The sequence below is a fragment of the Diabrotica undecimpunctata genome, chromosome 3, assembly GCF_040954645.1.
Source record: "Diabrotica undecimpunctata isolate CICGRU chromosome 3, icDiaUnde3, whole genome shotgun sequence".
NCBI classification, from domain to species: Eukaryota; Metazoa; Arthropoda; class Insecta; order Coleoptera; family Chrysomelidae; genus Diabrotica; species Diabrotica undecimpunctata.
The window spans coordinates 169,458,735-169,474,613 of NC_092805.1; the positions used below are offsets into that span (position 1 = coordinate 169,458,735).

The 15,879-nt window shown below is 31.8% G+C and overlaps 1 protein-coding gene across 19 annotated transcripts in view; it reads left to right on the forward strand.

Moving 5' to 3' along the window:
* The window catches only part of LOC140437792 (uncharacterized), a 102,785-nt gene that overhangs the window by 35,722 nt on the left and 51,184 nt on the right, over window positions 1-15,879 (forward strand). For 13 of the 19 annotated variants that reach the window (XM_072527518.1, XM_072527523.1, XM_072527530.1 and 10 more), the window contains 10 exons: window positions 959-1,285; window positions 1,397-1,723; window positions 1,835-2,161; window positions 2,273-2,599; window positions 2,711-3,037; window positions 3,149-3,475; window positions 4,800-5,126; window positions 5,240-5,566; window positions 5,819-6,142; window positions 12,505-12,822. In XM_072527518.1, coding sequence (XP_072383619.1) covers window positions 959-1,285; window positions 1,397-1,723; window positions 1,835-2,161; window positions 2,273-2,599; window positions 2,711-3,037; window positions 3,149-3,475; window positions 4,800-5,126; window positions 5,240-5,566; window positions 5,819-6,142; window positions 12,505-12,822 — 3,258 coding nt within the window. The remainder of the gene's footprint in view (window positions 1-958; window positions 1,286-1,396; window positions 1,724-1,834; window positions 2,162-2,272; window positions 2,600-2,710; window positions 3,038-3,148; window positions 3,476-4,799; window positions 5,127-5,239; window positions 5,567-5,818; window positions 6,143-12,504; window positions 12,823-15,879) is intronic. The other 6 variants (XM_072527524.1, XM_072527522.1, XM_072527531.1 and 3 more) reach the window with 6 other exon arrangements.

Genomic DNA, 15,879 nt, shown 5'->3' on the forward strand with positions numbered 1-15,879 from the left:
GTGATTTTCGTTTCATATTTTGTCTATTGGTACTCTAAATAGCTTTACTAAATGTGAAACGATTGCATCTGGTCTTATATCGTTATTTGATCGTTTTGTGAACGAATCGCTCTCAAGTTTTCTTAATAATACTTATTATACATATTATATGCTTGTCTGCTAGATGTTTGAAAATTGAGATATCTATTTTTTGTTAACTCTAAAGTATTTATTATTCCCTATTTCCTAATTGCCAGAGTCAACGCAAGGTCAAGATTTGGAAATCTAAGCTATTTTGGATCTGACCAGAAATATATTCTTTGCAAAACTTTCTTGAGATTTGCTCCTGTTTATGACACCAACAAATCTCTGGTTATTTTAACTGTAAGTAGAATCCACCCCAAATATTTTTCCAGATATGTGTGGAAACTAACTTAATTGGCTCTTTTGAAATTTCATCTTAGACGAGGAATAGAAGTAATTAAATGATTTGAACGTCAGGATTGCATGTCTACAAGTTGTCTGGTATATACATAAGTCGGTCCTTAGAGTAAAATACATTGTGTACTTGTTCGTATTTTCCCATTTCAATAATACATCCCTTTTTGCATTATTATTTCTGTACCTCCACGGCTCATGATAATTTGCGACCTGCAGTAAGGTGGGGTAATGTTTGAATAACTTGGTAGGACCAAGGTGTAGCAGATTACTTATAAATAATGTAGGTGTGTATGCTGTCGATTTCTACATCGTGTTTGGTAGAAATTAGAGAACCGTTTTCAATATCTTGTTTAGCATAATGTTACTACTCGGTACTTTTAAGTTTTCACAGCCACTGGTCTGTCGCATAGCTTATGTCTTTAAAGATTAGGTGACAAACGCGAAACAGAGGTTCGAGTTTTCTGAACAGACAAAATCTATAAAGTATATTTATATTTTTTTAATAATAAACTCATTTTTAAAACTGATTGTTTTCTAGCTTATACCGATAATTTCGCAGTAATTTACGATACCACACAAAAGAAATGGCGAATACAAATAAAATCTCCTCTGAGTTCTAAAGATTTTGAATCCTTATCAGAAATCGTACTGACCATGGAAGCTACAGAGTCAGGAGTTACTAAAACTGGAAAATCTGTGTTGGTTATCGAACTGAAAACAGACACAACAGAAGTGGGACCACAATTTAAAGACTTGTACTATCAATCTGAATATAAACAAGGCCAAACTGATTATATTGAATTTAAAACAGCTGTTGCTTTTGAAGAAGACATTGATCCGAAGAATATAAAAATATCACTAGACAGTAAGTTGTCGATGAGAACAAAATAACAACAATTTACACTGACACTCTACAGATCACCGTTATATTTATACAATCTTTCATTAGGTCATTAAAGTTTTCTTCATTTTTCAGCTTATACCGACAATTTCGCGGTAACTTATGATACAGCTCAAAATAAATGGCGTATACAAATAAAATCCCCTCTGAATTCCAAAGATTTTGAATCTCTATCAGAAATCGTACTGACCATGGAAGCTACAGAGTCAGGAGTTACTAAAACTGGAAAATCTGTGTTGGTTATCGAACTGAAAACAGACTCAACAGAAGTGGGACCACAATTTAAGGACTTATACTATCAATCTGAATATAAACAAGGCCAAACTGATTATATTGAATTTAAAACAGCTGTTGCTTTTGAAGAAGACATTGATCCGAAGAATATAAAAATATCACTAGACAGTAAGTTGTCGATGAGAACAAAATAACAACAATTTACACTGACACTCTACAGATCACCGTTATATTTATACAATCTTTCATTAGGTCATTAAAGTTTTCTTCATTTTTTAGCTTATACCGACAATTTCGCGGTAACTTATGATACAGCTCAAAATAAATGGCGTATACAAATAAAATCCCCTCTGAATTCCAAAGATTTTGAATCCTTATCAGAAATCGTACTGACCATGGAAGCTACAGAATCTGGAGTTACTAAAACTGGAAAATCTGTGTTGGTTATCGAACTGAAAACAGACACAACAGAAGTGGGACCACAATTTAAAGACTTGTACTATCAATCTGAATATAAACAAGGCCAAACTGATTATATTGAATTTAAAACAGCTGTTGCTTTTGAAGAAGACATTGATCCGAAGAATATAAAAATATCACTAGACAGTAAGTTGTCGATGAGAACAAAATAACAACAATTTACACTGACACTCTACAGATCACCGTTATATTTATACAATCTTTCATTAGGTCATTAAAGTTTTCTTCATTTTTTAGCTTATACCGACAATTTTGCGGTAACTTATGATACAGCTCAAAATAAATGGCGTATACAAATAAAATCCCCTCTGAATTCCAAAGATTTTGAATCCTTATCAGAAATCGTACTGACCATGGAAGCTACAGAATCTGGAGTTACTAAAACTGGAAAATCTGTGTTGGTTATCGAACTCAAAACAGACACAACAGAAGTGGGACCACAATTTAAAGACTTGTACTATCAATCTGAATATAAACAAGGCCAAACTGATTATATTGAATTTAAAACAGCTGTTGCTTTTGAAGAAGACATTGATCCGAAGAATATAAAAATATCACTAGACAGTAAGTTGTCGATGAGAACAAAATAACAGCAATTTACACTGACACTCTACAGATCACCGTTATATTTATACAATCTTTCATTAGGTCATTAAAGTTTTCTTCATTTTCTAGCTTATACCGACAATTTTGCGGTAACTTATGATACAGCTCAAAATAAATGGCGTATACAAATAAAATCCCCTCTGAATTCCAAAGATTTTGAATCCTTATCAGAAATCGTACTGACCATGGAAGCTACAGAATCTGGAGTTACTAAAACTGGAAAATCTGTGTTGGTTATCGAACTGAAAACAGACACAACAGAAGTGGGACCACAATTTAAAGACTTGTACTATCAATCTGAATATAAACAAGGCCAAACTGATTATATTGAATTTAAAACAGCTGTTGCTTTTGAAGAAGACATTGATCCGAAGAATATAAAAATATCACTAGATAGTAAGTTGTCGATGAGAACAAAATAGCAACAATTTACACTGACACTCTACAGATCAACATTATATTTATACAAACTTGTATTAGATCTTTAAAATGTCATTAATCTTTCAGCTTATACAGACAATTTCGCGGTAACTTATGATACAGCTCAAAAGAAATGGCGTATACAAATAAAATCCCCTCTGGATTCTAAAGATTTTGAGACCTTATCAGAAATTGTACTGACCATGGAAGTTTCAGAATCGGGAGTGACTAAAACAGGAAAATCTGTGTTGGTGATAGAACTTAAAACAGACGCAACAGAAGTGGGACCACAATTTAAGGACTTATACTATCAATCTGAATATAAACAAGGCCAAACTAATTATATTGAATTTAAAACGGATGTTGCTTTCATGGAAAGTATTGATCCAAAGAACTTGAAAGTATCACTAGACAGTAAGTTGTTAAATATTGCCAAATAACAACAATTTACACTTACACGTGATAAAATAACGCTATATTAATATAATCCATATTTATTGATCACATGGTGACATATACACATAAAGCAATAGCAAAATTACCAATAAATTAACCTTTTAGGTTACAAACAAACATTAAGTTCGTTTAATCTATCAACTCTTGAATTGCAAACAAAAAGTCTTAGCAGCTATCATTATAGGGTATTGAGTGACATAATTTAGAGTGAATATTGTCGAAATCTATAACGTCTGCTACCTTGGCGTCCTTCAGAGAGTTACATATGTCTTCGCTGGAGAAAAAGTAATATTATTCAGTTGTGTGGCATTATGTTTTGTAAATTTTGATTTTTCGTTTCATATTTTGTCTCTTGGTGCTCTAAATAGCTTAACTAAATGTAAAGCGATGGTATCTGCTCTTATATCTTTATATGATCGTTTTGTGAACGGATCGCTCTCAAGTTTTCTTAATAATACTTATTATACATATATGCTTGTTTGCTAGATGTTTGAAAATTGAGATATTTACGTTTGGTTAAGTATAAAATATTTATTATTCCCTATTTCCTAATTTGCCAGAGTCAAGGCAAGGTCAAGCTTTGGAAATCTTAGCTATTTTGGATCCGACCATAAATATATTCTTTGCAAAACCTTCTTTAGATTTGCTTCTGTTCATGACACCAACTAATATCTGGTTATTTTAAATGTAAGTAGTATCCACCCCAAGTATTTTTCCAGATATGTGAAGAAGCCAACTTAGTTGGCTCTTTTGAAATTTCATCTTAAACTAGGAATAGAAGTAATTAAATGATTTGAACGTCAGGATTGTATTCTACAAGTTGTCTGGTCTATACATAAGTCGGTCTTTAGAGTAAAATACATTCTGTACTTGTTCGTATTTTCCCATTTCAATAATACGTCCCTTTTTGCATTATTATTTCTGTACCTCCACGGCTCATGATAATTTGCGACCTGCAGTAAGGTGGGTATTATATTTGAATGGCTTGGTATGACCAAGGTGTAGCAGATTACTTATAAATAATGTAGACGTGTATGATGTCGATTTCTACATCGTGTTTGGTAGAAATTAGGGAACCGTTTTCAACATCTTGTTTAACATAATGTTACTACTCAGTACTTTTGAGTTTCCACAGCTACTGGTCTTTCGCATAGCTTATGTCTTCAAAGATTAGGTGACAAATGCGAGCCAGAGGTTCGAGTTTTCTGGACAGTTAAAATCTATAAAGTATATTTATATTTTTTTATTAATAAACACATTTTTAAAACTTATTGTTTTCTAGCTTATACCGACAATTTCGCAGTAATTTACGATACCACACAAAAGAAATGGCGAATACAAATAAAATCCCCTCTCGATTCTAAAGATTTTGAATCCTTATCAGAAATCGTACTGACCATGGAAGCTACAGAGTCTGGAGTTACTAAAACTGGAAAATCTGTGTTGGTTATTGAACTCAAAACAGACGCAACAGAAGTGGGACCGCAATTTAAGGACTTGTACTATCAATCTGAGTATAAAAAAGACCAAACTGATTATATTGAATTTAAAACAGCTGTTGCTTTCGAAGGAGACATTGATCCGAAGAACATAAAAATAACACTGGACAGTAAGTTGTCGATCAGAACAAAAAAAAACAACAATTTACACTGACACTCTACAGATCCATATTATATTTATATAATCTTCCATTAGATCTTTAAAGTTTTGTTCATTTTTCAGCTTATACAGACAATTTCGCGGTAACTTATGATACAGCTCAAAAGAAATGGCGTATACAAATAAAATCCCCTCTGGACTCTAAAGATTTTGAATCCTTATCAGAAATCGTTCTAGCCATGACAGCTACAGAATCAGGGGTCACCAAAACCGGAAAAGCTGTGTTGGTTGTCGAACTCAAAACAGACGCAACAGAAGTGGGACCACAATTTAAGGACTTATATTATGAAGCTGACTATAAAAAAGACCAAACAGATTATATAGATTTCAATACAGATGTTGCTTTTACCGAAACTATTGATCCGAAAAATTTAAAGATAGCAATCAGTGGTAATGTATTGAACAAAAAATAGAAATCTTTAGAAACAACCAGCTAAAAATACTAGTTCATTTTTAATATCATTATCAAAATATTTAAAAAACCATTTATAAAACTATTTTGATTTATTCTCAGTTAGATAGATGAAGACAAATACATTTTATAGCATTTCTTATCATACTATATAATACCTCTTTCTTATACCAAATATCTTAATAGTTTTTACTTTCGTATAAATAGTAACCTCTACTCTTGCTTCACAGATTATACTGATAACTTCGCGGTGGAATACAGTTCTGACAAATGGCGAATTAAAATTACCAAACCACTGGAGGACTCCGTATTCGACACCACAACAGACTTGATCTTAGTCATGGAAGCTAGTGAAACAGGAAAATCTTCAAAGGGTTCATCGGTACTTGTAATTAAATTGACGGGTTCTTCTGTTGATGATAAAGTTCCGAAATTCAAAGATGTGTATTACACCGCCGAATATCCCAAAGAGGGTAAAGGAACAATTCCGTTTGATCAAACAATTACTTTCGAAAATGTAGCTGATATAAACAAGGTTAAAATATCAGTTTCTGGTAAGTATAAATACTTACTAGGGTAACAGAGTAGTAGCTCTAAAACATTGCAATGGTTTTTTTTATTGGCATAGACTAGGTGTCAATCAGCCAGTTACAACATGATACATTGCAATAGTTAGGGAATAAAATAGTAAACTTTAAAATAAAACTGGATTAGTTTATTATAAACTAGAAACAGAATGAACTACTCCAATTACCTTTTTGTATATCTTTCATTTATTAATAATACCGTAAACCGGGGTAACTTTGCCCCTGCCAGGGTAACTTTGCTCCATTACTAAAAAAAGTTTCATTTTAATTTACCTATGAATTAAAAACTGTCTTCACAAAATGCGCGTAGCCGTTTCACTTGTTGTCTATTGACAAAGTCTCCCCATGTGCAGCATCGCCTTGCTTGCTCTTCCATTTACATGCCTACAGCGAGTCGAGAAGGTAGTGGTGTAAAAACTTCGGTAAAAACTACGTATAAAATTTGGTGTGTGTAGAAAGTTATGCTATTATCTCGCAAGTAAGTATTTGTGTATGCGTTAAGTGTATACTGTTTATCAACTTTTTTACTCAATTGTGACTTATAAATGAACAAATGATAAACTTTTCTTTTTCTAACCTAATTTTACAAATTATCAGGTGATTCGGGGTAACTTTGCTCCAAAAAAGTGGCGCAAAGTTACCCTGAAATATATATTATGTTTAATATATATTTTTGTTACAGATATGTCTAGAACACCTAAAACAGTATTAGGATCACGGCGCTATGCTGACTATACACAAGAAACCCTACAAGAGTGTTTAAATGAAATAAGAAGAAGTGAAATCTCACACAGAAGGGCAGAAAAAAAATATAAGATTCCAAGAAGGACCATTTTAAATTAACTGAAAGGGAAACATTCCAAAACGCCAGGGAGGCAAAACGTATTTACTCCCGGCGAAAAAAACCAATTTTTCAATTGCCTGATTTATATTGGAGAGTATGGGTTCCCTATTAATGCAAGGGAACTGAGAAACATTATCAAAAATTATTTAAACCGTTTTGGAAGAGATGTAAAAATTTTCAAGGATAACTTCCCTGGAGAGGATTGGATCAAAAAATTTATGGTGAGATCCTGAAATTTCCCCACGTTTTGCAGAAAATATTAAACGTGTACGAGCAGAAGTTGATGAAAACATATTGAGAAGCTTTTTCGAAAATCTGGCAATCGAGTTAGACGGTGTTCCTCCAACAAATATATGGAATTGTGATAAAACTAATCTCACTGATGATCCCGGCAAAAAAAAGTCATTGTCAAGAGAGGTTGCAAGTATCCAGAACTAATTAGAAACGCTTCAAAGACCTCTGTGTCCATTGAGAATGGGCCAAAAGGATGCCGTTACAACACTAGCAGTTCTGGATGGTTCGATGTAAATATTTTTGCAGATTGGTTTGAATTCCAGTTGGTACCTATGTTTAGGAAGCTGAATGCGAAAAAGGTATTACTATGAGACAACCTCTCTTCAAATATTACAGTACATGCACTTCAACTCTGTCGTGAAAACGACAATCATTTAATTTGTCTGCCTCCAAACAGTACACATTTGACGCAACCTCTAGACGTGGCTTTCTTTCGGCCCCTAAAAATAGCCTGACGAAAAATTTTTCAGTTTGGAAAAGTACTGAAGATGGCATCCGCAACACTAATATACAGAAGCAACACTTTTCTCCATTGTTGTCAAAGGTGATGTACTTGCTTGGTCCACAAATCAAATCTAATTTAGAGGAAGGGTTTCGAAACTGCGGAATATTTCCCATGAATGTTGATGAAGTACTCAGCCGAATATGCTGCCTTCTTTTTTAGTTTTTTTTTTGCACAAATAATATTTTTGGAGCAAGGTTAATACAAGCAACCCATTAGCTTTGCTCCAACTATATGTTACTATACAAAATTTCATGCTTTTATGAGGTGGAGCAAAGTTACCCCACACTATAGGTAACTTTGCTCCACTTTTTATTAAAAAAAAATATGTAATTATTTATTTTTAGAATAAAAAATACCATACAATAATTACATTGTATACCTTCTTCATCAGTTATTAAAAAAAACATAATACTAGTAGAAATTTTATACACTTTTCCCCGCAATTCCTTTAATAACTCCTAAAAGTGGAGCAAAGTTTACGGTACCCATTCTAGAATTTTGGTAGCCCGTATCAACACTTACAGATCTAGTAGATGCATATATTATGGAATCACTTACATTAAGCATGGCTGTCCAATATACATTTTGTCATGTGTTTAGCGGGTATACATTCATAATGGGACTTATGTTCGTTTCCAGATTTTTTCCAGTCGTAGACTGTACTTCTAGCAAGTTTATCAGCATCATGTTAAAAATGATCAGAAAGGAGAAACTGTGAAATGGGAATTAAATCCGACACCCGACACTTTTACAGTTTTAGACACGGGTCTGTATCATGTTTAATCCTGCCACTTGGATTGTTTTATTTTCTCCTTATCTCGTGGACAAATGTTTGCCTGAAAAAGTATTGGCCTGTTTTTAGGTACCCTATTGTCGAAAGTCACTGTTTTCATGTCCCGTCAGTCATTTTATTTTTTCCTGATCTATTTCGTTGCTCAATTTTTTTCGAAGTCTACAACATAGAATAACCGAACACACATAGAAGCGACACAACGGTCCAAAACCGTGTACCATTTTTGTATACGCATGCCCGATTCTGGTTGTTTAACTGTCAAAAACACGTGCTTATTCTTTAATTCTGGTTGTTTTCGATAGTCCGTAGGCGTCTATGGTAAATACTCGACACAACAAGTGCATTTGACCATTTATATAATTTATTTATAGTTAAAAGGTTATAGTTTATAGTTATAGTTAAATACATGAGTTTATAGTTATAGTTTATAGTTAAAAGTTTAATTTATATTTAAAATGTCTTGATATATTTGTGCGATTCGCGGATGTTCATCTGTGACAGGAAAAGGAATAAGTTTATTTAGATTTCCTAAGAATAATAACAGGTAATTACTATTGCTTTGTAATTATTATTAGTTATTATAGTATTTTTAGGAAATAAAAATATATAGAGGGTTTTATACACGAGAATATTTGATTTAAGAGAGTAGGCGCAAAATTTCGGGCAAATGTTTTTTAAATGTATTCATTTTTTTCGAATCCTGAAAAAACTAATAAGTATTTTTTGAAAAATTTAAACGCTGAATGAAAGACCACATTATTACTGAGGGCCAAAAGTCATTTTTAATTTCAAATATCTCATTCAAAAAAACTTTTTGTTTATTCTAAGGGACTTTCGGCCCTCGGTAATAATGTAATCTTTCATTCTGTGTTTAAATTTTTCAAAAATATTTGTTAGTTTTCTCAGGATTCCAAAAAAATGTTAAAAAGCATTGGCCCGAAATTTTGCGCCTACGCTCTTAAACGAAACAAAGACATTACTAAAATGGTCAAACTAAAAATTGTTGGAAACATAATTAGACCGATAATTGGGAAAATCTTAAAATTACAATAGAACAAGACTTCAAAATTGCAAAAACATGGTTGCAAATAAACAAACTTACATTAAATTATGAAAAAACTAAATAGGTACTCATCTACTTTTTGCTATATACAAAAGTTGTCTGCCAATTTGTAATTCGTTAAATATAAATAAAAAAGATCAAATATATGGATCGAAGTACATAAAATATTTAGGAGTTTTAAATGGGAATTACAAATAAAAAATATTAAAACTTTATTTATTGCATATCTCAATATTTAGTGACATTTTTGTGACTTAGTCAGGAGAAAACTGTAAATTTATTAAGATTAGATATTGACAAAACTTAAATATTTCATAACTTACAATATACTTAGAATATACTAATACTCTTATAGTTGTAAGTAATAAAGTATTATTTATAAATACAGAAAAAGTTCTTTGTTTAAAATTTGTTCTGTTAAAAATTTGTAGTGCCAAAGTGTGGATAGAAGCTTGCAGACGAGAAGATTTGTTATTCAAAATGGATTCACTTTATAATAATTATAGGATTTGTGAACTGCATTTTGAAGATAATGTTATTGTAAAAGGAAATAAAAGAAAAACATTGGCGCATGACGCAGTACCTTCAATGATCTTTGTTATTTATATTTAACGAATTAAAAATTGGCAGACAACTTTTGTATATAGCAAAAAGTAGATGAGTACCTATTTAGTTTTTCATAATTTAATGTAAGTTTGTTTATTTGCAACCATGTTTTTGCAATTTTGAAGTCTTGTTCTGTTGTAATTTTAAGATTTTTAGTAATTTCTTTGTTTCGTTTAAGAGCGTAGGCGCAAAATTTCGGGCCAATGCTTTTTAACATTTTTTTGGAATCCTGAGAAAACTAACAAATATTTTTGAAAAATTTAAACACAGAATGAAACATTACATTATTACCGAGGGCCGAAAGTCCCTTAGAATAAACAAAAAGTTTTTTTGAATGAGATATTTGAAATTAAAAATCACACTAAATTTTCTCTTTTTTTTTCACCCCTGTAACTTATTAAAATAAACAATATAGAAGTTTTCAGGGACTTTCGGCCCTCAGTAATAATGTAGTCTTTCACTCTGGGTTTAAATTTTTCAAAAATACTTATTAGTTTTTTCAGGATTCGGAAGAAATGAATGCATTTAAAAAACATTGGCCCGAAATTTTGCGCCTACGCTCTTAAGAATTTATATTGTGTGATATGCCCACTGACTATTAATTTTCTGGTTGTTAGCTGTCATTGGCGGCTTGGCCACGTAACTTCAAAGGACTGTCGCTTCTCTGTGTTGGTTGTTCTCTGGTATTGGCCTGTTTTTAGGTACCCTATTGTCGAAAGTCACTGTTTTTATGTCCCGTCAGTCATTTTATTTTTTCCTGATCTATTTCGTTGCTCAATTTTTTTCGAAGTCTACAATACCCCATTCTCATTTTCTATCTTATAAATATGTGCTCAGTAATGTCCCATCAACAGCAGTAATAACTGGAACGAACGAACGAGGGATGGAACGAGCACATTAGTAGAATGGCAGAGGATAGGATAGTACGAATAGCACGAGATAAGTCACCAAGTAGACGAAGAAGTATTGGCAGGTCAAGAAAAAGATGGTGCGATAATTTAAACAATTTAGGAGGCTAACATTGAAGAAGAAACAGGCTTTAATGCCTACATACAAGAAGGAAGAAGAAGAAGAAGAAATAAAAGAATAAGACAAATCAGGTACAGAGCAACCACCACCATAGAAAAAATACAGCAACAACAGCTTATTTATTACGAATATGTACAGAGAATGACAGGCCGTCCCGTCGTTTACCTAAATTAGTATTTGATTGGCAACCAACTGAGAGAAAAAAAAACGAGGAAGACCAAAAACAACATGGCTTGTTGGGCTCCAAAAGACAATGACAGATACATATCGACGACCAGGAGACTGAGCCAATAGACCCCACTGGAGACATAACCGGAAGGCGCAGGAAACTATGAACCGGACATTATACGTAAATGCCTGATTTTTAATTCCAAATTTTTCCAATGTCTCTATTAAGGTAGTAACTGCTCTGTGTTTTTCTTGTTTTATCTGCTAATTCCAAGTTAGCTTGGTAAGAATATAATATAACTCTAAAGATTATACATCATCAATAGATTGGGACTTGTACTATTCAAATTTAGGAGATCTACTTCCCTTATATTCTTTCAGGCAGAAAATGATTCTTCACTATCAAAAAAAAAATAAGCTGCCGAAGTTTCAATGGTGTATCAGCTGAAATATTATCCAATTCATATATTCTCAAATTATAGATAGTTTACAGTACCTTTCGGCGTTTTAATCATAAAATGTATTGATATAAAGGTGGCTTATCTGATGGTCTGAAATACTCACATCTCGATAATTACGTACCCGTTTTTTTTAAGCAGATTTAAGCAAAAATATCTTTAAGATTTGTCTGACGGAGACAATTTAATTCTGCTATGAACGAATTTTAAAAACGAAAACTGTTTCTTTAAATAAAATTATTGCTACCTGATATTGTTAAACATTTTCTCATCATCATCATGACTCTCTATTTCCTCAGAAGTGTTTTCTTGTGTCATATCAATATTATCTTACTTCACAGGCATGTCTTGTCTATGCGTCTCCCAAAGAATCTTCTTGAGTCTTCTTCTCTTACTTGCTTTTGGAACTGGCAGCTAAAAAATTCAAAAAATTGTTTAGTTTACTAGAAGATTTTTTGAAGTAAATGCTGAAATCTCAAATTATTATTGTTTCTAAAAAAATAGGAGGGCAAAAATATATCTGTAAGTAATAATATCCTCATAATATAACGTTTTATTTTTAATTCTAGATTATAAGGACTACTTCAGTGTTGCTTACGATAAAACAAAGACAGCTTGGTTTATAACCATCATCAAACCATTAGACCTAAACGTACTAACTGGATCAGTAGTAACGACACTATCTGCTACAGTAGATGGAGATGACGTACATAAACCAGTCGCTGCTTTTACTTTAAAACTTCCGGAACTTACTGCTCCTATCTTCACCAAACCATATTATCAAGCAGAGTACATCGTCTCTGGTACTACAGCAACTGTAAATTTGATCGATAAAATTGAGTTTGGTGCTAACGTTGATGACAGTAACATCGAAATAACGTCTGATGGTAAGATAATTATAGTTCTTATTGGTTCTTCCTTTTTTAGTAATAAATAGTGTGTCCTAGCCAGATTGGAATATCCATTGATCTTTTGTGTCACCGAAAATATCATACCAATTAATATCAGCTAATTAGCAATTTCTATTTTTAGGATCTGTTATTTTCTATATTGTTATTTTTACTTTTTTAAAATATAAACGGAGAAAATTTGTCATCGGGAGTATTGTACCAATAACTTAAAAAATCCATTCATGAGGCTGCGAATGAAGCCTTAGGAATGGAAAGGAAGAAATAAGTGAACATACACAAATAACAATGAGAGAAATAAGAGATGCATTTAAAAATCCGAAAAAGCCGAAAAAGGCAGCAGAACCGGGAGATATTTCAATTGGGCTGATTAAGTATGGGCCAAAAACATTACCTGAGAGGGTGACTTGATTATTTAATAAATGTTTTCAAGACGAAAATCTCCCAGATGATTGGAATATGAGCTATATCAGTTCAATATACAAAAAAAAATCGGTTGCCTGTAAAGTCGGTTTTACGGGCGAAAATTTTACGTGACAACCTCTTTTTCTCGGTAGAATATTTATTTATATGAATATTATTAAATTGCACAATAGGAACAAGGAATTGAATGAAAATAAGAATTGCACAAATTTTAACTATAGAAATATATTTTGTTTACTAAAACATTGTACATGTAAACTTAAACTTAACTAATTTCTATTTGAGTGATTTTGTTGAGGATAGGACGATGATCGCACAAGCACGGAAGCACGCACCGATTCAACGCGCCTTGCTGCGCGCGCAGCGGACCGATCATGTTTGAGTGGGAGAGAGACGCAAGGCATTCGCCGGTCCGGCGGGCCTCCCTCTCGTTCGGTGACTCACTGTAACAGACGTGAGCGGGCGTTATACTTTTTCATGAATGACTCCGAGCCACAACCTAATTTAAGACGTTGTCTTTTGTTTACAAAAAAACAATTTTTGTTAACTTACCAAATAAAAATTAGTTTAGTAAAAATTACTGCTAATACATTTTCAAAATATTTAATACAAAAATGTTTCAACCCAATAAATGTTTCTCCGAAAATTTTTATAATTTTGAAAACATTTTTTTAATACAAAAATAATTGAATTTATAAATAAGTTCAAATAGCAACCAATTACAAATAGCCTCAATGTCATAAATGCCAACATAAAATTTTTATTTTTGACAATTATATTGCCAAAAGTAAAATTTCGTTTAAACATTCTTTTTTGTTTAGTAACAAAAAGAAGAAGATTTATTCACCGTTGACAGATGTCTGAAAGAATGTGACAGATATATGGAGAATTAAATATGACATTTTACAAGTTTTATATATAAATCATAAAGAAAGAATATAATTATAAATTTTGCTTAAATTTTGAATTTCTGATCTTTTGTTTAAACTATTATCACTTTTGCTAATACAAACCATTTCCAAAAAAGTCCTTTTAAATTTATTACTTTCATTACATAAAATTTTAATGTTATCAAAATCCATAATATGGTCTTTATCGATTACATGCTCTGCCAAAGCACAAGATGGTTTTTTAATTCTGCAATCACTTTTGTGAGCCTCACCAACATATTCAGCCTCACACTGAGTACAACTAATGCTGTATACTAAATTCGTTTTTTCAAATTTGTCTATAGGATATTTAGTTTTAGAATATAAAGATGAAATAGTTTTGATGTTCTTTGTTGCTATTTTTATATTGTCAATAACTTTTAGTGTTTGTATTAATTTAGGTGTTAATGATGGTATAAAAGGTAGTGAATGATAATATATGTTCTGATTGTTAGATACAATGTTTTGAGATTGAGCAAAAAATGGTGTTAAATTATTTATATTACCAATATTAGAAAAAAGCATCCTATGTAGCATATCTGGAGGATAAGAGTTTTCAATTAGAATATTTTTTAATAATTGAAGATCTTCTTGTAGATAATCTGGATGAGAAAGTTTTAAAACACGTTCTTTTAATCCTGTTATAAGGTTCATTTTCATTTTATTTGGATGGTGAGAGTAATAGCTTATAAATCTGTTACTACATATGGGTTTTCTGAACCATCTGGTTTTCAACATATTGTCTGTATTTCTTACAATTCTCATGTCAAGGAATGGTAGAGAATTATCTACCTCTTCCTCAACTGTAAATTGTATATGTTGATTATGACTGTTGAAAATGTTGACTGTTTCATGAATTTTGTGTTTAGGAAGTGCCAAAACTAAATCATCTACATATCTCTTAATAAAAGGAATGAAAAAAGTGCAATTACTGATACAATCACTGATAACATCATCCATGACATAGCTACTTAGAATGGGTGAAAGATCCCATAGGACTACCAAAAATTTGTTTATAAAATACACCATTAAATATAAAAATATTAGAATCAAAAACAAAGTTGATAAGTGTTTTGAAATGTAATAAGTCAATATTAGTGTGTTGTGAAATCTCATTCCAATGTTTTTCAACACTACTTATGATTAAATCTAAAGGTAAATTAGTAAAAAGAGATGTTACATCAAAACTAACTAAAACATAATTTTGTGGTAATTGGAAATTATTAATGAAAGAACTAAAATCAAATGAATCTTTAATGTAAAAATTGTTGTTTAAATTATAAGCATTAGTTAAGATGTCAGTGAGGAGCTGTGCTATTGGTCCATTAGGAGGGCATAAAGATGAAACAATTGGTCTCATAGATAAAGTTGGTTTATGTATTTTTGGCAAAGCATAAAACCGTGGAGCAATAGAATTATAAATTTTGAGCTCTTTTGCTTTTTTATTATCAATAAATTTCTTTATGTTTAATTTAGATACTAGACAATTTGCTTTTTGTTGCAAAGTACAAACAGGACTCCTTCTAAGTGTAGTGTAATACTTAGTATCATTTAAGAGTTCTCCAGTTTTTTGTAAATAATCCTCTTTGTACATTACAACAGTTACGTTACCTTTATCGCTTTTGACAATGTAAATTTCAGGATGGTTTTTAAGAAAAAGTTTAGTTTGCACATAGTATTTATT